At 46.7% G+C, this 23,690-nt stretch overlaps 1 protein-coding gene across 1 annotated transcript in view; it reads left to right on the forward strand.

Annotated features, from left to right (window-relative positions):
* Nucleotides 1-23,690, forward strand: part of LOC139544021 (transmembrane protein 132C-like) — a 172,093-nt gene that overhangs the window by 20,183 nt on the left and 128,220 nt on the right. The window contains exon 2 of the mRNA XM_071350689.1: nt 16,623-17,541. Coding sequence (XP_071206790.1) covers nt 16,623-17,541 — 919 coding nt within the window. The remainder of the gene's footprint in view (nt 1-16,622; nt 17,542-23,690) is intronic.

Below are 23,690 nucleotides of genomic sequence, written 5' to 3' on the forward strand. Positions count from 1 at the left end.
TGATTTGAAATGGCACATCTCAGTTCAGTGAGCTCATTAATGCACGACAAAGACAGTTTGTGTTTGTAAAAAATTAGGACATGGCTAATTCCGTTCGTTGGTTATTACTGCATTGTCGGAACTAGAAGCACAAGCATTTCGCTACACTCGCATTAACATCTGCTAACCATGTGTATGTGTGACAGATAAAGTTTGATTTGATTTGATTCCTAATCAACCAGGTATAGGATTTACTCTCTGCCTATGGACCATGTCACCTTGGACACTGCTGCTCCATATTTCACCCAAACGTGATGTTCCATGAAGAGACAGCTTTTAAAGAGTGCCATGGTGGTACAGTATTGAGCCATTTTATGATGCGGCTCCTTATTTTATGACTGGCCGTAAAAAGAGGGAAACTCTCTGAAAAGCTTTTTCTCAGCAAAACCTGAGGCAGCTAGTGGTAATTATCTGACCAAACTTTTTTCTTGCTGTTAGTCACAATATCAGGCGACTGGGGGAGGAAGGCCTGAAAGATAGGGCCATGCCTCACAGTTGAGTGAAAATGACAGTGAGGCGTTTTCTACCCCCTTGAAACAAAGTGAGACTCAAATTCCTTGTGGCACTTTGGAAGAGGATATCACGTGAGCGTGTGAGCTCTGATCTTTGAATGCAGGGGACCCCGAGTTCATTTCATTTCAGAGTTTCAGAGCTGTACTGAAACACTGCTTTTCATTCCTCCTGGTTGCGCATGTTGAATTCCTCAGGGCCATCCGAGCCCAGGCTCTGTTCCCCTGTTCTGTTTATCACTATGCTGCTGTCAGAAGCAGATTTCCCACCTCCACTATACTACTGATGAACGGAACCCTGTCTCTCTGCCAGCGGCTGCTTACTACTTACACCCAGACTGTAAACGGATCTGGACAATTCTCACAGATATTAGAGTTCAGGCTTTATCAAATCAAATCAAATGTTATTCGTCACGTGCACCGAATACAATGTAGACCTTACAGTGAAATGCTTACTTACAAGCCCTTAACCAACAATGCAGTTTAAAAAAATACCTAAAAAAGGAAAGAAATAAAAGTAACAAATAATTAAAGAGCAGCAGTAAAATAACAATAGCGAGGCGATATACAGAGGGTACCAGTACAGAGTCAATGTGCGGGGGCACCAGTTAGTCGAGGTAATTGAGGTAATATGTACATGTAGGTAGAGTTATTAAAGTGACCATGCATAGATAATAACAGAGAGTAGCAGCAGCGTAAAAGAGGAGGGTGTGGGGGGGGGGGGGGGTAGCCTTGGTAGCCATTTGATTAGATGTTCAGGAGTCTTATGGCTTGGGGGTAGAAGCTGTTTAGAAGCCCCTTAGACCTTTAGAGGCTAAATCTTTGATCATCCATACAACGGAGCGAGCTGGCTCAATATACATTTCTGTTTACAGAGAGTTTCTGGGGCTGCACAGTGAAAACGCTCACGCACACATACATTTCCTCTTCTGCTTCATCTTCCCCCTCTTCAACAGCAGCCGTCACTAAAATAATAACCTTGTCCCCAGGCTATTGCGCACTGCGCATGTAAGTCTGGGATATCAACCACTCAAAGTTGGCCTTACTGGAAGTGACCATAGAATTCTATGGGAGTGAACTACTGAGTAAAGTATTTGTCATACATTTTTTACGAATCAAACCGTGCTTGTGGTGTGCTAGTTTATGGGGAGGGTTAGGTGGAAGGTGTTTGGTTGATAGGTTAAGCCGATTAAGCCAATTATATTGGCAACGGGAGATTCTCCCGCACTCTGTATTGGTTAAGGAAGGCCAAGTTTGATGTATTGGTCCACCAGACTCTTCGCGCATTTGGGAGGAAGAGTCTGTCAACGAGATTACTAGAATACTCATCCTTTATCCAATAGTCTAACCTCAAAACAAACTGTATGTTCATTTTACTCAAAATCACTCAGCTTTCAATTCCCAAAATCACTCCCTTTCATCTAATTTCCTCCCCATTTATGATGAATGTAAAATCTTCAGAGCAATTCGGCTCATACTGTTGCTGTTAGACAAAGCAGCTCCCCCTATGCTGAGTAAAAATTGGGGGGAGGCTTTGGTTTAATTGGTATTGAAATATATTCAGTTCATACTGTACACTCAGCAGCCCAGCATCTTTCTGAACAGCATGGGTATCCTTTCAACATCTCAGAGTTCAGAGAAGTACAGAGAAGACTTTTCAGAAGTGCAGTATCCTTCTGAATACAGGGAAATAAACAATTTATAATATCACAAAATCCATCAAGAGACCTTGGTTTTGACAATTAGTTGTCTTTAATTGTATTTTGATAGCAATTATAAATAGCTTCCTGTTACCATAACCTCCTGCCTTTGACATTAGACTTCCACTTCCTGGGAGAATTTGACAATACGCTCTTCTGAAGGACCTTTTGTTTGTTATGATTTGGGTAAGATGGAATCTGCAAGGTTGTTGTGACAATGCTTTTCAGAGGTCCAACAGTCTGTAGTTTGATTTGAATGAATTACAAAAGGTATGTATTATTTATATTCCACTTGTGTACATTCTGCCTGGCCCTAGTTATAATGGACATGGTGGAATCTTGGTCAGGCCATATACTGTTGTTGCATCCTTCGAAATCATGGAATCCCTACTTTGTTCTCAAGTACAATTGACTCTCATTCAAAGTAACCTTCCTGTAAATGTAGGTATATTATTCACCCTCCTCACCTGCAACCCATTGCATTATTCCAGCCTTATTCACTGCATTTTATTTCCATTTTTGCCAAGAAACATCATGCCGGGGTCTACACCTGAAATGGATTTACTTGGATGTGATTACCATGTGTCAACAGACACTGTTATTTATGACACAGGGCCTGGCTCGTGTCTGAGCAAAGCACCATGTAATCTGTCATTGTCATCACCACATTTATTTCGCTCACTTTGAATGCTGGCAGCTTGCTACGAGAGAACAGCGAAATCTGATGATAATTTCACATTGACATGGGAAATAGGAAGAAGACTGGCTCCCTGGCTCTCTCCACAATCTGTGAACCTAAACGACACAATCCGAACCATCCAGTTAAAGTTGAAGTCTTTGGATTGCTGTTCTGTTGCCCTTATAGGAAGGGAAACTGCTGCATTGCTCAGCTCAGAATATTTGTCCCACTTCACTTTGAGTCAGTCCTCCCTAGTTCATCTCGGCTAAACGGTGGCTGACTGCAGGCAGTGTCGATCCCTCCACTGCAATTCCCTTCCCTGGATCCCTCGATACAATGCACAGGGTTCGGGTTTACAGGCAATGGACAGGTTTGAAGTGTCATAAAAAGTCCATTCAGGTCCCTAATGTGTCTTAAAGCGGACAGCTTCTGTTTTTTCCTCTGCTACGACTGCCAGAGCACTGTTCATTGCTCAGTAACCCCACTCGGGAGAGATGTCTCCCTGCAAACTTTAGTGCAGAAAATTGCTTCCTTGTAGATAAAAAGAAGCTAGGCAGATGCTGAAAGAGTTTTCCCCAGCCATGCGTGACTAATGCCCAACTTGGTATTTTTTCCCCGTTAGAGTTTCTTAAAGATTCCTATTATGCATTGAAAAGCATAATGTCCAACCAGGGAAGCAGGAATTGAAGCATCCTGCTTTAGAGCAATTACCTCTGTGCTCTAATTGGGGCTGCTTGTGGTGTGGTGAATTTACTGTGGAGAAAACAACAAACAACTTGATTCAACTCCATTTCATGTAGGCCTAGACTAAAGGCTTTTTATCAATTCTACACAAATTTGATGAAGGTGAAGAATTTAAGTAGAATACTTCCTCAAGTAAAGTCCTTGATACTAAATATATTTTCTAAATCATTCTAATTTCATTTTTCTGCTTTTCCAACTTAACTTTCCCCTGTTCATGTACATTATAAGATTGCTGAAATATATTTTACAAACATTCTACAGACAGATTTGATGACTAGAACTAGAATTGTTGCATCTAAATACTTTTAGCAATGGCCTTGATAAGTCTCTTTTGTATATATTCCTCATCATTTATCCTAGATAATGACGATCAGTATGGCAGTAAGGAATGTGTTGTGTTACAATGTAATGGAAGCTCATTCATCTGAGAGAGATGACTGTCTGTGGCTAGCTGTTCCTCTGACTGAAGGTTTATGATTCCTCACACGTCTCCTCTCCCTCACGCCTCACAGACTCATCAGGACCAGAGTGCACATGCTCAGATAGACACCGTCTGGCCAGTGGCGTACCACCGTTTTAAATTATATTTTTAGGAATGCTTTTTTGGGAGGAAAAAAACAAACTTCCTGCCATTTTGCCACGGGGCAAAGAGAAAAATGATTTGCAGTTTTATAGCTAATCTCATGCTATGCTACACATTTTGCCATGAGGCTGAGAAAATGTTCCTGTTTTAAAGCTAATATCCTGCAATTCTATACATTTTGCAATGAGGCTGAGAGAATATGTTGCCTTTTTAAAGCTATTCAAAAATGGGGGGAAGCATAAGGGAAGATGTATTGCTGATGTCTATAAAATATACACTACATGACCAAAAGTATGTGGACACCTTCTCGTTGAACATCTCATTCCAAAATCATGGGCATTAATATGGAGTTGGTCCCCCTTTGCTGCTATAACAGCCTCCACTCTTCTGGGAAGGCTTTCCACTAGATGTTGGAACATAGAGCATAAGTGAGGTCAGGCACTGATGTTGGGCGATTAGACCTGTCTCGCAGTTGGCATTTCAATTCATCCCAAATGTGGTTGAAGGGGTTGAGGTCAGGGCTCTGTGCAGGACAGTCAAGTTCTTCAACACCGATCTCGACAAACCATTTCTGTATGGACCTCACTTTGTGGACGGGAGTGTTTTTACGCTGAAAGAGGAAAGGGCCTTCCCCAAACTATTGCCACTAAGTTGGAAGCACAGAATCATCATTGTCATTGTATGCTGTAGTGTAGCCTTAATATTTCCCTTCACTGGAACTAAGGGGCCTAGCCCGAACCATGAAAAACAGACCATTATTCCTCCTTCACCAAACTTTACAGTTGGCAATATGCATTGGGGCATGTAGCGTTTTTTTCTTGCCATCCGCCAAACCCAGATTTGTCCATTGGACTGCAAGATGGTGAAACGTGATTCATCACTCCAGAGAACGCGTTTCCACTGCTCCAGAGTCCAATGGCGGCAAGCTTTACACTACTCCAGCCGATGCTTGGCATTGCACATGATGATCTTAGGCTTGTGTGCGGCGGCTTGTCCATGGAAACCCATTTCATGAAGCTCCTGACGAACAGTTCTTGTGCTGACGTCGCTTCCAGAGGCAATTTGGAACTTGGTAGTGAGTGTTGAAACCGAGGACAGACAATTTTTATGCGCTACGTGCTTCTGCACTCCGCTGTCAGGTTCTGTGAGCTTGTGTGGCCTACCACTTCGCGGTTGAGCAGTTGTTGATCTTATATGTTTCCTCTTCACAATAACAGCACTTACTGGGGCAGTTCTAGCAGGGCAGAAATTTAACCAACTGACTGGTTGGAAAGGTGGCATCCTATGACGGTGCTACGTTAAAGTCACTGAGCTCTTCAGTAAGGCCGTTCTACTGACAATGTTTGTCTATTGAGATTGCATGGCTGTGTGCTCGATTTTATACACCTGTCAGCAACGGCTGCGGCTGAAATAGCCGAATCTACTAATCCTGACCAGTTGCATCACCGGCTGGTATGGCAACCGCTGGTATCGGCATCACCGGCTGGTATCGGCATCTGACCGTAAATCGCTACAGTGGGTAGTGCGTACGGCCCAGTACATCACTGGGTCCAAGCTTCCTGCCATCCAGGACCTCTATACTAGGAGGTATCAGAGGAAGGTCCCAAAAAATGTCAAAGACTCCAGTCACCCAAGTCATAGATTGTTCTCTCTGCTGCCATAAGACTGCTGAACAATTAATCAAATGGCCACCCGGACTATTTACATTGAGCCCCCCCCACACACACTTTACAAATTATTTCGACTAACCTGTACCCCCACACATTGACTCGGTGCCGGTACCCCCTGTATAAAGCCTTGTTATTGTTATGTAATTTTCTTGTGTTACTTTATTTTATTTAGTTTTACTTTAGTTTATTTAGTAAATATTTTCTTAAATCTATTTATTGAACTGCGTTGTCAGTTAAGGGCTTGTAAGTAAGCATTTCACAGTGAGGTCTACTACAGCTGTTGTATTCGGCACATGTGACAAATAAAAATGGGTGTCCACCTACTTTTGTACATATATATTGTATATGGCTCACCTCATCCATCTTGGCCCAGTCACTATGCCTTATTTTGCTACATTTTTCACATATTAGGGGGGAAATATAATTTAACGAATCAATAGGTTATTAATGTTTTGCAAGGCGATGAAAGGTGAAGTGCAGCCCGGCTCTACAAGTGATCCGATTAAACCCCCAGACTTCTGAATGTCCCTCTGCTCTAGCCGAGATCTAGCCCAGCTCTATCCCAGCTCTAGGCCAGCTTTACCACAGCTTTACCCCGGCTTTAGCCCAGCTCTACCCCAGCTCTACCCCAAGTCAACCCCGGCTTTACCCCAGCTTTACCCCAGCTCTAGCCCGGCTTTACCCCAGCTCTACCCCAGCTTTACCCCAGCTCTAGCCCGGCTTTACCCCAGCTCTACCCCAGCTCTACCCCAGCTCTAGCCCGGCTCTACCCCAGCTCTACCCCAGCTCAACCCCGGCTTTACCCCAGCTCTAGCCCGGCTTTACCCCAGCTCTACCCCAGCTTTACCCCAGCTCTAGCCCGGCTTTACCCCAGCTCTACCCCAGCTCTACCCCAGCTCTAGCCCGGCTTTACCCCAGCTCTACCCCAGCTCTAGCCCGGCTTTACCCCAGCTCTACCCCAGCTCTAGCCCGGCTCTACCCCAGCTCTACCCCAGCTCTACCCCAGCTTTACCCCAGCTCTACCCCAGCTTTACCCCAGCTCTACCCCAGCTTTACCCCAGCTCTACCCCAGCTCTACCCCAGCTCTACCCCAACTCTAGCCCGGCTTTACCCCAGCTCTACCCCAGCTTTACCCCAACTCTACCCCAGCTTTACCCCAGCTTTACCCCAGCTCTAACCCAGCTCTACCCCAGCTCTACCCCAGCTTTACCCCAGCTCTACCCCAGCTTTACCCCAGCTCTACCCCAGCTCTACCCCAGCTCTACCCCAACTCTAGCCCGGCTTTACCCCAGCTCTACCCCAGCTCTACCCCAGCTCTAGCCCGGCTCTACCCCAGCTCTACCCCAGCTCAACCCCGGCTTTACCCCAGCTCTACCCCAGCTTTACCCCAGCTCTAGCCCGGCTTTACCCCAGCTCTACCCCAGCTTTACCCCAGCTCTAGCCCGGCTTTACCCCAGCTCTACCCCAGCTCTACCCCAGCTCTAGCCCAGCTTTACCCCAGCTCTACCCCAGCTCTAGCCCGGCTTTACCCCAGCTCTACCCCAGCTCTAGCCCGGCTCTACCCCAGCTCTACCCCAGCTCTACCCCAGCTTTACCCCAGCTCTACCCCAGCTTTACCCCAGCTCTACCCCAGCTCTACCCCAGCTCTACCCCAACTCTAGCCCGGCTTTACCCCAGCTCTACCCCAGCTTTACCCCAACTCTACCCCAGCTTTACCCCAGCTTTACCCCAGCTCTACCCCAGCTCTACCCCAGCTCTACACCCAGCTTTACCCCAGCTCTACCCCAGCTTTACCCCAGCTCTACCCCAGCTCTACCCCAACTCTAGCCCGGCTTTACCCCAGCTCTACCCCAGCTTTACCCCAACTCTAGGCCAGCTCTACCCCAGCTCTAGCCCAACTCTAGCCCAGCTCTACCCCAGCTTTACCCCAGCTCTTCCCCAGCTCTAACCCAACTCTAGGCCAGCTCTACCCCGGCTCTACCCCAGCTCTAGCCCAACTCTAGCCCGGCTCTACCCCAGCTCTACCCCAGCTCTACCCCAGCTCTACCCCAGCTCTACCCCAGCTTTACCCCAGCTCTACCCCAGCTCTACCCCAACTCTAGCCCGGCTTTACCCCAGCTCTACCCCAGCTTTACCCCAGCTCTTCCCCAGCTCTACCCCAACTCTAGCCCGGCTTTACCCAGCTCCAGCCCAGCTTTACACCAGCTCTAGCCCAATTCTACACCGATCTAGCCCGGCTCTAGCCCAACTCTAGCCTGGCTCTACACCAGCTCTAGCCCGACTCTACCCCAGCTCTAGCCCGGCTCTACCCCAGCTCTACCCCAGCTCTACCCCGGATCTACCCCAGCTCTACCCTGGATGTAGCCCAGCACTAGCCCAACTCTAGCCCGGCTCTACCTCAGCTCTAGACCAGCTCTACACCAGCTTTACCCGGATCTAGACCAGCTCTACCCCAGCTTTATCCCAGCTCTACCCCAGCTCTACCCCAGCTCTACCCCAACTCTAGGCCAGCTCTACCCCAGCTCTAGCCCAACTCTAGCCCAGCTCTACCCCAGCTTTACCCCAGCTCTTCCCCAGCTCTACCCCAACTCTAGGCCAGCTCTACCCCGGCTCTACCCCAGCTCTAGCCCAACTCTAGCCCGGCTCTACCCCAGCTCTACCCCAGCTCTACCCCAGCTCTACCCCAGCTTTACCCCAGCTCTACCCCAGCTCTACCCCAACTCTAGCCCGGCTTTACCCCAGCTCTACCCCAGCTTTACCCCAACTCTTCCCCAGCTCTACCCCAACTCTAGCCCGGCTTTACCCCAGCTCTAGCCCAGCTTTACACCAGCTCTAGCCCAATTCTACACCGATCTAGCCCGGCTCTAGCCCAACTCTAGCCTGGCTCTACACCAGCTCTAGCCCGACTCTACCCCAGCTCTAGCCCGGCTCTACCCCAGCTCTACCCCAGCTCTACCCCAGCTCTACCCCGGATCTACCCCAGCTCTACCCTGGATGTAGCCCAGCACTAGCCCAACTCTAGCCCGGCTCTACCTCAGCTCTAGACCAGCTCTACACCAGCTTTACTCGGATCTAGACCAGCTCTACCCCAGCTCTACCCCAGCTCTAGCTTAGCTCTACTCCAGCTCTACCCCAGCTCTTCACAAGCTCTACCCCAGCTCTAGCCTAGCTCCACACCAGCTCTAGCCCAGTTCTACCCTAGCTCTAAACCAGCTCTAGCCCAACCCGACCCTAGCTCTACTCTAGCTCTACACCAGCTCTAGCCCAGCTCTAGCTCGGCTCTACCCCAGGTCTAGCCTAGCTCTACTCCAGCTCTAACCCAACTCTAGCCCGGCTCTACCCCAGATCTATCCCAGATCTACCCCAGCTCTATTCCAGCTCTAGCCCGGCTCTACCCCAGCTCTACCCCAGCTCTATCCCAGATCTACCCCAGCTCTAGCCCAGCTCTAGCCCGGCTCTACCCCAGCTCTACCCCGGATCTAGCCCAGCTCTACCCTGGATCTAGCCCGGCACTAGCCCAGCTCTACCCCAGCTCTACCCCAGCTCTACCCCAACTCTAGGCCAGCTCTACCCCAGCTCTAGCCCAACTCTAGCCCAGCTCTACCCCAGCTTTACCCCAGCTCTTCCCCAGCTCTACCCCAACTCTAGGCCAGCTCTACCCCGGCTCTACCCCAGCTCTAGCCCAACTCTAGCCCGGCTCTACCCCAGCTCTACCCCAGCTCTACCCCAGCTCTACCCCAGCTCTACCCCAGCTCTACCCCAGCTCTACCCCAACTCTAGCCCGGCTTTACCCCAACTCTTCCCCAGCTCTACCCCAACTCTAGCCCGGCTTTACCCCAGCTCTAGCCCAGCTTTACACCAGCTCTAGCCCAATTCTACACCGATCTAGCCCGGCTCTAGCCCAACTCTAGCCTGGCTCTACACCAGCTCTAGCCCGACTCTACCCCAGCTCTAGCCCGGCTCTACCCCAGCTCTACCCCAGCTCTACCCCGGATCTACCCCAGCTCTACCCTGGATGTAGCCCAGCACTAGCCCAACTCTAGCCCAGCTCTACCTCAGCTCTAGACCAGCTCTACACCAGCTTTACTCAGATCTAGACCAGCTCTACCCCAGCTCTACCCCAGCTCTAGCTTAGCTCTACTCCAGCTCTACCCCAGCTCTTCACAAGCTCTACCCCAGCTCTACCCCAGCTCTAGCCTAGCTCCACACCAGCTCTAGCCCAGTTCTACCCTAGCTCTAAACCAGCTCTAGCCCAACCCGACCCTAGCTCTACTCTAGCTCTACACCAGCTCTAGCCCAGCTCTAGCTCGGCTCTACCCCAGGTCTAGCCTAGCTCTACTCCAGCTCTAACCCAACTCTAGCCCGGCTCTACCCCAGATCTATCCCAGATCTACCCCAGCTCTAGCCCAGCTCTAGCCCGGCTCTACCCCGGCTCTACCCCAGCTCTACCCCAGCTCTATCCCAGATCTACCCCAGCTCTAGCCCGGCTCTACCCCAGCTCTACCCCGGATCTAGCCCAGCTCTACCCTGGATCTAGCCCGGCACTAGCCCAGCTCTAGCCCAGCTCTAGCCCGGCTCTACCCCAGCTCTACCCCGGATCTACCCCGGATCTAGGCCAGCTCTATCCCAGTTCTACCTCAGCTCTAGCCTAGCTCTACTCCAGCTCTACCCCAGCTCTACCCCAGCTCTACACTGGCTCTACTCCAGCTCTAGCTCAGCTCTAACCTAGCTCTTCACCAGCTCTACCCCAACTCTAGCCTAGCTCTACACCAGCTCTAGCCCAGCTCTAGCCTAGCTCTTCATCAGCTCTACCCCAACTCTAGCCTCGCTCTACACCAGCTCTAGCCCAGCTCTAGCCTAGCTCTACTCCAGCTCTTGCCCAGCTCTAGCCTAGCTCTACCCCAGCTCTAGCCCAGCTCTACAGCTCGCTCTACACCAGCTCTACCCTACCTCTACACCAGCTCTAGCCCAGTAGTTAATTGTGAGCTAGCCTAAAGGTACTCTAATTACTGTAGCCCAAACTTCATTCCGACTGGCTGGCTGGCTACACCTGAGGGCTGGAGACTCAGCTACAGGATCCACTCTCCCCAGGCTCATCTCTTACTTACAGTCATCAGTGGCTTTGTCACCTTCACTGATGCTCTGTGTCTGTCTGTGTCAGCATTTACTGAAGATGATTGTTTGTCCTGACTAAATGACCATAGGTAGCGTCTCGCATGTGTAGAAAGTTATTCTGTAGACGGTCCAAGTTGGTGATCAGATATTGCTGTTGTTTGCAGAAAGTCTGTGGCCTGGTAACAACTAGTATTATCTTTAGTCTACACCAAGCAAAACAAAGTTTTGCTTGTTTTAAAAAAGCTGAGTCACTTGACATGCTCAATAGCTTTAGATACCCTCACATATCTGCTGCTGATCCAGTTTCTGCTGTCCTGCCTGAGGCTATGAACCCTGACCTGTTCACTGGATATACTACCTTGTCCCAGACCTGTTGTTTTCTCTCTCTCTCTCTCTCTCTCTCTCTCTCTCTCTCTCTCTCTCTCTCTCTCTCTCTCTCTCTCTCTCTCTCTCTCTCTCTCTCTCTCTCTCTCTCTCTCTCTCTCTCTCTCTCTCTCTCTCTCGCTCTCTCGCTCTCTCTCTCTCTCTCTCTCTCTCTCTCTCTCTCTCTCTCTCTCTCTCTCTCTCGCTCGCTCTCTCTCTCGCTCGCTCTCGCTCTCGCTCTCTCTCTCGCTCTCTCTCTCTCTCTCTCGCTCTCTATCTCTTGCTTCTACATCTGCATTGCTTGCTGTTTGGGGTTTTAGGCTGCTGATATAAATACATTTGATTGAAATATCATCTTGTTCTTTTTTTGTGTATGGAGGCATTGTCAGTAACTGTCTTTGATAAGGTTTTTAAACTTGTCCAGTTTGCCAATGGCTGTGCTTCTGCCAGAACAGCTTCTGACATTTATACCGAACACTTGAAGAGTCAAACGTATCTAATTGGATTTTTGTTAAAAAGGGAAAAAGTTTCCATTTATACAGACTGACAGTATTGATGGGAACTTCAAGGTCCCCAAGCAGTTTCTCAACAGAGAACGGGCTTTTCATAGGCAAGTGTAAGAGCCTTGTCCAACAAAAGCACATATCAAAGCAGCTCTCTTTTTATTTTTCCTCAAGGACAACCCACTCGGCACATCACATAATTTCTACGTGAACATTTGGTTAATATTTGGTTGAGATTTTGATCAATGACATTTCAACCATTATTCACCCACTCAAAAAGACAGCCAGAATTCCCAATGTGTTATCACTATGCTTTCTAACATCTAAAAGCACAACCAAATTCCACATTTTTGGTTGAGTTGTCATCTAAATGTGTTATTACTGCACTTTCCAACATTTTAAAGCACCACAAAGTACATACATTGTCAGATATTTTGTATTTATACACCAACTCATGATATCACATTGGTAGTAGTCAGTGACACATATCAAGGCTAAAATGGACTGGGCTTGGTTAAAACCCTGGATGGGAGACCAAAGGGTAGCTGTAGACAGATTAATTCACCAGTAGGAGGTGCTGCCAAGCCTTTCAGATAGTGGAAACGTTGAAGATTTGACATTGTTTCAAAGGTAAGCATTTTATACAAGGGTTGTCTATGTTTGGTTACCATGATGGCATAATCCTGTGGTTGAACAGTTTACGTTGTTTTTTCAAATTCAATGTATTTTCCACATCGATTCCACATCACAATACGTCGACAAATGATGTTGAAATAAGATTGATTCAACCAGTTTGTGCCCAGTGGGAAGTTGATATACGGAACATCTTGATTTACCGCTTTTGGAAAATGTAATTTTGGATTACAGCAGGTTATCAATAGGACAACAGACTACATTTTCAGGATGGAGGGAGAAATGTCAGGTAGCATTCTGGGTAAATGTACCTTTGAGACCTCCTAGCTGTCTGTCTCTGTTTGTTTTGATTGGGGGCTTAGTGTTAGCATGCCTTTAAAGTGTTTCAGGGCACTTATGTGTTCTTTGTGGACCAGTCTCACATCAAGTGATTGCAAAGTGCTTCATGTACCATTTTCAACTGGAAGTGTCAGAGGTTGAATACAAATGTTTTTCTGGGGAAACATATATTTGGGTAAATGGTAAAAAAGGACTAAATGGCTGTAATTTTCCTAATGAGTAGTTTCAAACACACATGAAGCATCTAGGAGCTGTATATTGAATATTCTTGTTTAGACTGAATGAATTTAGTGTAAAAAAAGCGACACTTTATCAAGCATTTCGCTACACCCGTAATTACATCTGCTAAATATGTGTATGTGACCAATAAAATGTGGTTTGATTTGATGTTGAAAGTGCTTGTTATTCACTCTCAGACAGTAAAGTATGTACGATAATGCTATTCCTCTACTTTGACTCAGAATAATACATATTTTTGTTTGTGTATATTTCCCTGCATAGTCTCATATTCACTTTGTATTCAGTGGGTGTGTTTCTGGTATACAGCTTGTAAAGCAGGCTTGAGAAAAACACACCTCCTGCTGTGCTTTCCAAAGCCCATAGGTAGAGACCCCAACAACTTCATAACCCCCCCCCCTCCCCAACTCCGAGGAGGATTTTGTTTGATTAATTATTTGTAAGGTCAGGCCATATATAAAACAAATACAACAGATGCTGGGGTTGGGGTCTACTGATCATAAGATTACGGCCATGGGTTTGGCTATTTCTGTGTAAATGATTATTGGTTACTATATAAACTAGTCCATGTACTTTCATTTACTGATCCTGAGGGAGCTGAGGATGTTCTTTCACAGTCTTTCTCTGTCTACAGCTTGCAATGCATTATGGTCTTTCTCCCTCTCATCCATGCTCCACCTTTCTCCTCACTCTTTTCCACCCCATCCTGTTGTGGCATCTCTCTTTGACTGTGGAGACACAGCAGAGGCACAGCTAGATTAACCACACAGGGAGCAAGGATTACTCTCCTTTATGGTCCTTAAGTCCTGTAGAGCTCAGACACACCAATAGCATTCGCTGGCCCAGAGTACTTAGCATCTCAATGTAATTTGCGAACTGAGCGCGCGCCCTTTTTACATGTAGAATTGCGTGAAAAATGTCGTCAGTCAGACGTCTACAGCGGGCGATCCCTAAAACCCAGTACGATGAACGATCGTCAGACAAACACGAGATCCACATTCGGTGCCTTTACTCAACCTACGGTAGAATGTAGGCCTCCTGCTCAGTCAGACTACACCGAATCATACTTGGGCATGCTAGGGCACTTAGACGGAAGTAGCCTATATAACCCACTCACATTTAACCTAACCCACTGACATTTTGCAGTGTTGTGGCATCTTTTCGCCATGGTGGAAGACACATTTAACTGTTTCTACTTTTTTTGTGTGGTATTACCTGTAATGATATGATGCAGCGTTGAACAACCATGATAATCATGCATAATACTGTATGTTTTCTATAGTAGTGAGATTATAGTGATTGGTAAATTGCTGTTTGAAGCCTACTGTATATACCAACAGTCAGTGGGAATCCCATGGCATATGTACAGTATGGACTCATTATTCAAGAGTCACTGAGTCTGGTTTTGGCTCCCAAATCATGCATGGATAACATCTCCCATATGTCCAGTGCTGGTGAAGCAGAGCTCCCTGTTTAATATGTAAAAAGACTCTTCAGTCCCTTTCCTCTGGGATTAACTTGTATTCACTGATCACTGGGCTGTGTACAGTAGGCAGGATTTGGCAAGAAGGTCAAGTGTCTGCACAAATCATCTCTGTTTTCACTGGAAGAAACTGTATTAAAAAATATGGAAATGTATGTGATTTACAAGGACAATAGACATGAAATCCTACTTTTGCCAACCCAAGGTGAATGGGGAGCTTTTACGTATTGCATTTAGGGACGTCAGCATTGGAAGATGAAAAAAAACATTCTGACATTTAGGAAGTGATTACAACACTTTGATTGTAAAGTAGATTCTCTGTCTCTATCACGGGACTACTGTATGTGAAAACTAGAACAGTAAGCCAACTCTCCCTGAGAGAGACAGATACACCTCTCTATCTCTCTGTGAGGCATGGTACATCATGGCTAAGCATCTGCCTGCTCTCCCTCTATACTCAGCCTTTGTGTAACATCACACAGTAGTCGTAGCCTACTTTTATGTACTGAAACTCGAGTATCAACCATCATTCATATCCCTGTAGTCTCTCTGTTCCACTCTGACAGATAGACAGACAGACAGACAGACAGACAGACAGACAGACAGACAGACAGACAGACAGACAGACAGACAGACAGACAGACAGACAGACAGACAGACAGACAGACAGACAGACAGACAGACAGACAGACACACAGACAGACAGACAGACAGACAGACAGACAGACAGACAGACATTGTGCTTAATGGCCCTCAGTATTCCGACCACAGCTTGTGGTGCCCGGTCCTCCAGGCTGGTCTTTGCCAGGCTGCCATGGACTGTCACAAATCACTGCCGTGTCTCCCAGCTCCCCGCCGCACGGCTCGGCCACGATGGGAAATCAATGGCCTCTCTCGGAATCTTCCATCAGACCAAATATCTGGAGCTTGATGGCGAAGGGAGAGACCAAGGGGCCAGGGTTACGGTCTGGAAGCCCGTTTTCGACTGCTCCTACAGTCTTGCTTCGGTACTGCAGTTTACCAACACCCGGCCCAGAAAGACAATTTCCATAGACGGCCACAAAGAGAAGTCAGATTAGAGAATTGCTAATAAGACACTTTAGTCATTACCTTTGTGCACAAAACATCCATTGAATTATTCAAATAATTATCGCTCAGAACCAATTTTATATTCTTCCAGTCTGCCAGGTTTTTGGATGACGTGATAAAGTCGTCACCGCTTGTGCTGCTCCCTGTGCACACTGAGTGCTATTGTGCATGTGATGTTGGTCTGTGTAAACAGGATGTGACCCGGATATAGACGGTCCATGAATCGGCATATGTGAACGTGAGCAGATTACCTTGAAAACAACGGTTTTCAGTCTCAGCAGTCTCCAGCTCTTCATACATCAGTGGGAGAGACAGAAGTGGGAAGGTGTAGATGAGGTGGAGGAGTTGGGGTGGTGGGGGGTTGAGGCCATGCTGGGTGTGTCGGGGTCGATAACAGGGTCTGGTTCAGACTCCACTACAGGAGTAGTGTGTGGAGAATGTGAACCAAGCTGTTCAGATAGAGAAGAGGAGAGTGACTGACTGACTGAATGACTGAGTGACTGAGTTGACTGACTAAGTAGGATTAAACAAGGAACCGTGTCTATCAATAGAAACAGTCTATCACTGTAGATCAGATTTGATTCCTAATCCACGGTCTTCTAGTCTCTCTGTTTAACTGCAAGTTCTTTTACACGCACGTCCGTAAAATGAGCACAATAATGCATGAAGGAGATGTCATATGAACATTTTGTAGCAAATCATTTGTTATTAAGACATTGGAATAGCAATGTGTATGACCAGAAAAGCATAGCGATAAAGAGACTGGATGTTCACAATGTTCAGTGTTTAGTACGCTGTCCATGGTCCTGAATTGCTACTCTCATAACCCCCCCCCCCCCTTTTCATTCACTTTCCTATCTCTCTGCTTTGCCCTTTGTTATAGAGGTTAACAGGTAGATAGCTAACCTCTCCCCTTTCCTCTCCTCTCTCCTTCAGTGGCAGACAGCAGGGTGATTCTTGATGGTCTACAGAGGAACGGCCCCATGCCCGGCTACTTGCCTGTCAGCTACCAGGTACTCAATGCCAAGGCATCCTTCTTCCTAAAGGAGGCCAACCAGGACCTAATGCGGAACTCCAGCCTGCAGGCCAGGACCGAGCCCTTCTTCATCCACGAGGCCCGCCAGATGCCCTTCATCAACGCCAGCTACGGACCCCTGTCTGCCCAGCAACCCATCCCCTTGGAGCTCCTACAGAGCCCCGGACCCTTCAACGGACCCTCTTTTACCTCCCTGTCATCCTCCTCCTCCTCTTCTCCATCCCTTTTCACCTACAACTGGAAGGTCCATACCTTCATCATCAGTGAGAGGATTCACCCCAGTTGGCCAAAGGTGCAAGTGTTGTTCTATGTGGGAGGCAGGGACTGGGATGACTATACCACCATCCACAGGCTGCCCTGTGTCAGGATGTTTGCCTTCCACGAGACCCAGGAGGTGCGGGGCACGTGTCGTCTGAAGGGGGAGCTGGGGATGTGTGTGGCCGAACTGGAGCCCCTGGCAGGCTGGTTCAGTCCCCCCACCGTGAGGCCAGGGAGGCAGAGATCTCCGGAGCAGCCCCAGGGCACCCCCGTGGAGCTCTACTACATGGTACAGTCCACGGAGACTGGGGAGTGCAGCTCAGAGGACTCAAGGAAGGGCAGTTCCATGCGCACAGAGCACCAGGGGCCCATGGGGTACTTCTCGGGGCCCACACCCATGCAGCGCATTGGGAGCGTGCGTCTGTTCCAGCCCATGTCGGAGCTAAGGCTGGACAGTAACTTTGTGGTGATGGTGCCCTCTAGACCAATCAGACAGAGGGAGATAGTCTCCACCTTCCTGGCTCTCTCCAGCCTGTCACCTGTACAGATCTTCACCCTCAGGTGAGTGGTCCTCCTTAAGTCATAGTGAGGCATTTTGATTTAACCTTTATCCAGGAAGTACCATTAAAAACCTCTTAAGGATCGGCCCCTTTTTTTAAATGTTTGCCTAAAATGACATACCCAAATCTAACTGCCTGTAGCTCAGGCCCTGAAGCAAGGATATGCATTTTCTTTGTACCATTTGAAAGGAAACACTTTGAAGTTTGTGGAAATGTGAAATGAATGTAGGAGAATATAACACATTAGATCTGGTAAAAGATAATGCAAAGAAAAAACCAACCCAAATGTGCCTAATTTGTTTATTAATAACTTTCATGTTCAAAACTGTGCACTCTCCTCAAGCAATAGCATGGTATTATTTCACTGTAATAGCTACTGTAAATTGGACAGTGCAGTTAAAATAACAAGAATTTAAGCTTTCTGCCAATATCAGATATGTCTATGTCCTGGGAAATGTTCTTGTTACTTACAACCTCATGTTAATCACATTAGCCTACGTTTGCTCAAACGTCCCGCAGGGGACCTGCCAATCCTTTAAGGTCAGAGACCTCTTTTACAAGGGAGATCAGGCATAAACATTTTCTTTCTCCATTACAATTACAAGGACATTTTACCCGAATCAAACTTTTACTCGCCAAGGACATTTACACAAACCCAGAATCTGCCTTAGTGAGAAGGTGCTGTCAGCAATAGACAATATACAAACAGAATACAGACACAAGTCCACATAGACATCATACAGAATATACAATATTGGAACAATATTATATATGCTGTCTTCACTTTGGGTTTGCTTGGAGACCAGAAGGCTGAGAGAGCTGTGACTCGTCTGTCGTCTCCATGGAGTTTCATGGTGATTCATCAAATATGTTCACAGTTCACACTCTTGGTTTTTAAATGTCATGCTTGTGCAAGATATTCACTGGCTGATAATCTTACAGAGGTTCTTTACTCCCAACTATTCTGCTTTGTGATTGGAAATAGTCGATCATACTGCAACACAGCTGTTGAAATCATTGCTGCTTCTCATGCCAAGTATTTTAAATAAATATGATCATCTGAAAATGTATGTGCTTTATATGCATACAGCTAGATACTAGTCATTCTTATAATTACAACATGTATAAACATTAAGAATTGTACAAAAAATATACACTGAGTGTACAAAACATTAATACTGATTGCACCCCCTTTTGCCCTCAGAACAGCCTAAATTTGTCGGGGCATGGACTATAAGATGTCAAAAGCGTTCCACAGGAATGCTGGCCTATTTTGACTCCTATGCTTCCCACAGTTGTGTCAAGTTGGCTGGAAGTCCTTCGGGTGGTAGATCATTCTTGATACACACAGGAAACTGTTGAGCCTCAAAAACCCAGCAGCATTGCGGTTCTTGACACACTCAAACCGGTGCGCCTAGCACTACTAACATACCCTGTTCAAAGACACGTAAATCTGTTGTCTCGCCCATTCACCCTCTGAATGGCACACATACACAATCCATGTCTCAATTGTCTCAAGGCTTAAAAATCCTTCTTTAACGTGTCTTTCCCCTGGATTTAACAGGTGACATTGACAAGGGATCATAGCTTTCACCTGGATTCAGCTGGTCAGTCTATGTCATGGAAAAGCAGGTGTTTGTAATGTTTTGTACACTCAGTGTAAATTATTTAGATTCTACAAATAAATATATTGAACAATTCACATCCATTTATTGCTGTGTTCGTTAAGATATGTTTAATGTGCCTAACATCAAAACAGTTCAACGCTGAGGAATAGTTCATTTGAACTGAGTGTGCAGCTAGAGGGAAGCTCTTTATTGATTCATTGGGCTTTGAGCGTTAATTAGAAAGTGACAAAGCGACTGAAGACATCCCACGGGCCATGCAAATAGAGATGTAAGAAAATATGCATTTCCAATAGTGTACTTTCATGCCTGAAATTGTAATCACAGCAGAGAAAAACGCTAGTGAGCTCAAAGTGGAGCTCTGACAAAGGGCCCGTACCAATTTGTCAACCTGGTCGAACAGGAAATCTGCCAAGAAGCCTCATTGCTTTTTCTCACCCAACAGATAATGAACTTCCAGAGTATTTGATCTGTGTGTGTTTTAATACAGGGGTTCTCAAACCGGCCGGGGACCCCTTTTCTGATAGCAAATTCATCAGGGACCCCCTCATAATCAGAACACAACTGGAGTTTGGCAGTGCATGGTCGGACGAACCAAGTCTCAGGCCCTGGGAAGGCCCGCATCTTAGCATCGGAGAGAAAATGTTGCAGTTTTCAATCTAATATCCATCAATTTTACCAATTTTGCCATGAGGCAGAGAGAAAACTTTGCAGTTGTATCATGAATTACATTGCACTTATGTAAAAAAAGAAGTTAAAGTTGAAAAATTCATAATTGGTGGAGTACTGTAGATAATAATTGGTGGAGGACTGTAGATACCAATATCCCTGTGAGCATGCCAGGCCCATGTTGTCCAGGGTTAAGAACAAACATTGTAGATTAATAATATTACATTGTATTGTATTGTATTACATAAACCCTTTAAACTTTTTCCACGGATCCCTTGGCCAAAATTTGTTTAATCTGTTGTTGTTAGTAATATTCATAAAAAATATAGAAATATTTTTAGATCTGGCCACTGACCCCCTCAGTACCCCACTTTGAGAATCCCTGTTTTAATACACTTGTCAGTGTGTGCTTCGTGTGTGAGGGAGAGAGAGAGAGGGAAAGTGAATCATGTTTTTCCTTAAACTTTTTTACAGTCATGCTGCTCCAAGGTTATATGTTTTGAATAATGGTTCCCACAGGGAGTTTGCTATATATTAACTTAAGTCCAAAACTCACTAATCAGCAGTTCAGTTGGTGCTGTCGGTGTTCCATTTAGCCTACTATACAGTGAGTTCCTCTCAGCCAGTGTACGGTGTGTGTGGGTCTAGGCAGGTTCTTTTGGACATGTGTTTCTCAGCCAGGGCTTATCTGCTACTCAAATTCAGACTAACAGGATTAAACTGTTTATGAGCAGCGTGATCGGACCACACAATCATCAATGTGAAGGCGATGGGGTTAGAGAGCAGGCAAGAGGGAAGGGTTGCTAGGGGAGGACTCCTGTTATCAGAGGATTCTGGGATTATTGGACATGACAAGGATCCCAACCTACATGCACACATGAGTTTGGCACACATACACATACACACCGCACACATGCACACGCACACACCTAACATGTGCAAATGCACATGAACAAATATGCATACACACACCCCTTGGCAGATCAAGGCTTAGCCACCCAGGGGCAGCAGCTCCAGAAGCTGACAAGGGCTTCCCTCCAAACCATACGCTTATCATAGCAGATCAATGTCTGACCACCAATCAGGCCGGACCACACTGACCAGCTCAGACCTCAGAGACACACAGGCCAGGGCTAAAGATGGAGAACTACCTGAATAATACAGTGAATATTGTAGTGCTTCTATTCCAGGATAGTGAAAAGTGTTGATTTTAAAATAAGTAATTTAGCATATAAACTCCTCTTCCATTGTCCGCCAAGTGTTGCGGAACATTTTCCTAATCTTCCGTGTGCACCTCCGCTCATGCTGTTCAGTGTTGGAAAGGGAGATAGCGACGGTATGAGGTTTCCTTTTCAATGAGTCTTTGGCCAGTCGTTTCTGGTAGACCATATTGTTGGTTTCTGGTTCAGACTATATTGTTGTACACGAAGACTGAACCCTGAAATGTGCATAATGACTGTTTCTTGTTAACTGCATAACAGTCTACAGTAAAACCAGTCTCTTAGAAAAACACATTCTTAAATACAAAACCACCTAACACACCAGAGAAAGTCAGATCTAGGAAGCAGATATGAATTCAGCACCCAACACCAACTCTTCACTGAGACCAGAGGGTTTCAAACTCTGGGGAATGTCAACCTTGGTTCTTCAACTCTGTGCCTCAGTAGCCTCCAAGCCAAGTCTGCAAGGCAATTCACAAGTTTAAAGGGCCTGGAGAAAAGAGTCTGACCCTAGCATTGGACTGGTACTGTAGCCTTAGAGGCACTTGTCGCTGTGTCATCATCACACTATCACACTAGATGGACCCTCTATGGAGTGTGGGCTCAACTGTGCCCTTGAACCACGTCACAGTAGCAGTGTTCACAGAAGAGAAGTGGTGGAGTGGGAGTAAACAGGAAGTCTTCACGAAAGAGGAGAGGGAGGCAGGAAGTGACACACAGTGGATAAACTGTTATTTCAGGCCCTTGTATTCATCAGCTACAGAGGAGGAATGGAGTAAACTGAGATGGCAGCTTATCAGGTTTAGGGGTCTATAATGTCTCCATCACATGGTCCCGCTTCATTTCAATACATGGAGGGAGATATGCACAACAGAAAGGGAAGAGGGAGGGAGGGAAGGAGAGAAGGGGAGAGAGAGAGCGGGAGAGAGAGGGGGAGAGGGAGGGGAGAGGGAGAGAGAAGGGGAGAGAGAGAGCGGGAGAGAGAGGGGGAGAGGGAGGGGGAGAGGGAGGGGAGAGGGAGAGAGAAGGGGAGAGAGAGAGCGGGAGAGGGAGGGGAGAGGGAGAGAGAAGGGGAGAGAGAGAGCGGGAGAGAGAGGGGAAGAGGGAGGGGAGAGGGAGAGAGAAGGGGAGAGAGAGAGCGGGAGAGAGAGGGGGAGAGTGAGGGGAGAGGGAGAGAGAAGGGGAGAGAGAGAGCGGGAGAGAGAGGGGGAGAGGGAGGGGAGAGGGAGAGAGAAGGGGAGAGAGAGAGAGAGGAGAGAGAGGGGGAGAGGGAGGGGAGAGGGAGAGAGAAGGAGGGAGGGAGAGAGAGAGGGGGAGAGGGAGGGGAGAGGGAGAGAGAGCGGGAGAGAGAGGCGGAGAGGGAGGGGAGAGGGAGAGAGAGGGGGAGAGGGAGGGGAGAGGGAGAGAGAGGAGGAGAGGGAGGGGAGAGGGAGAGAGAAGGGGAGAGAGAGAGCGGGAGAGAGAGGGGGAGAGGGAGAGAGAGAGGGAGAGAGAGGGGGAGAGAGAGAGCAGGAGAGAGAGGGGGAGAGGGAGGGGAGAGGGAGAGAGAGGGGGAGAGGGAGGGGAGAGGGAGAGAGAAGGAGGGAGAGTAAGAAAAAGACCTAGATACAATAAGTATGAAAAATGGAGGCAAAGCCTATCTTAGTGACCTTTAACAATAATACACGGAGGATAAAACATCTTTACTCAAACCTTTTCTCTCCTCTGTGATCTCTCAGCCATCCGCTGGCCTATATCCAACAGTACAGACACATTACGTGTTACTCTGACCAGTGTTAAAGATCAGCCTAACCCCTGATATTAATTGTTATGGATAGCATAACATGTCTGGTTGAATTGATAAACTGCCTGATAGAATATTCTTTGCCAACAAAATATACATATTTAACTATAAAACAACACACTATCTGGATCCGATGCCCCGGTGAGTAAGAATTTCCCAGTTACCTTTGATAACCTAATGCATGCTCATTAGCATGCATTAGTATATGTCCCTTGGGGAACCTGTGGAAATGAATATGATTGTTTAGTAAAAATTATAAAACAGCTGGGGCTATTTATCTTTTGAAAATGGTGTTAATTTGTTCATGAGGAAATTGTTTTTCATTTGCATTATGAATGTGATGCAAATCCTATTTCAATGGCAGCCACTCTAGATTAATAATGAGGCAAGGAGTCGATTCCACTGGGAAGCTTTAGCCTGACAAGCAGATCATGAATTTACAGTAGTCTTAAATTATCTGTATGGTCTTAATGATTAGGAGTGTGTGTGTGTGTGTGTGTGTAAGAATGTGTGTGTGTGTGTGTGTGTGTGTGTGTGTGTGTGTGTGTGTGTGTGTGTGTGTGTGTGTGTGTGTGTGTGTGTGTGTGTGTGTGTGTGTGTGTGTGTGTGTGTGTGTGTGTGTGTGTGTGTGTGTGTGTGTGTGCATGGGCACCTGACTTTGTCTGGAAGTAGGGGCACATGTTTTTAAATGATTAAACATTTACAAATTATTTTAAAACCATTTGCTGCAATTCTAGATTGTCTCTTCACAGGGGATTCCATATTTATCAATAGAACACATATTTTTCTTAGATTCTGCCACAATAAATTATATTGAACTTGAGTACACAAGGACCAGAAAAATATGTGCACA

This window comes from Salvelinus alpinus, chromosome 18 (assembly GCF_045679555.1).
Source record: "Salvelinus alpinus chromosome 18, SLU_Salpinus.1, whole genome shotgun sequence".
NCBI classification, from domain to species: domain Eukaryota; kingdom Metazoa; phylum Chordata; class Actinopteri; order Salmoniformes; family Salmonidae; genus Salvelinus; species Salvelinus alpinus.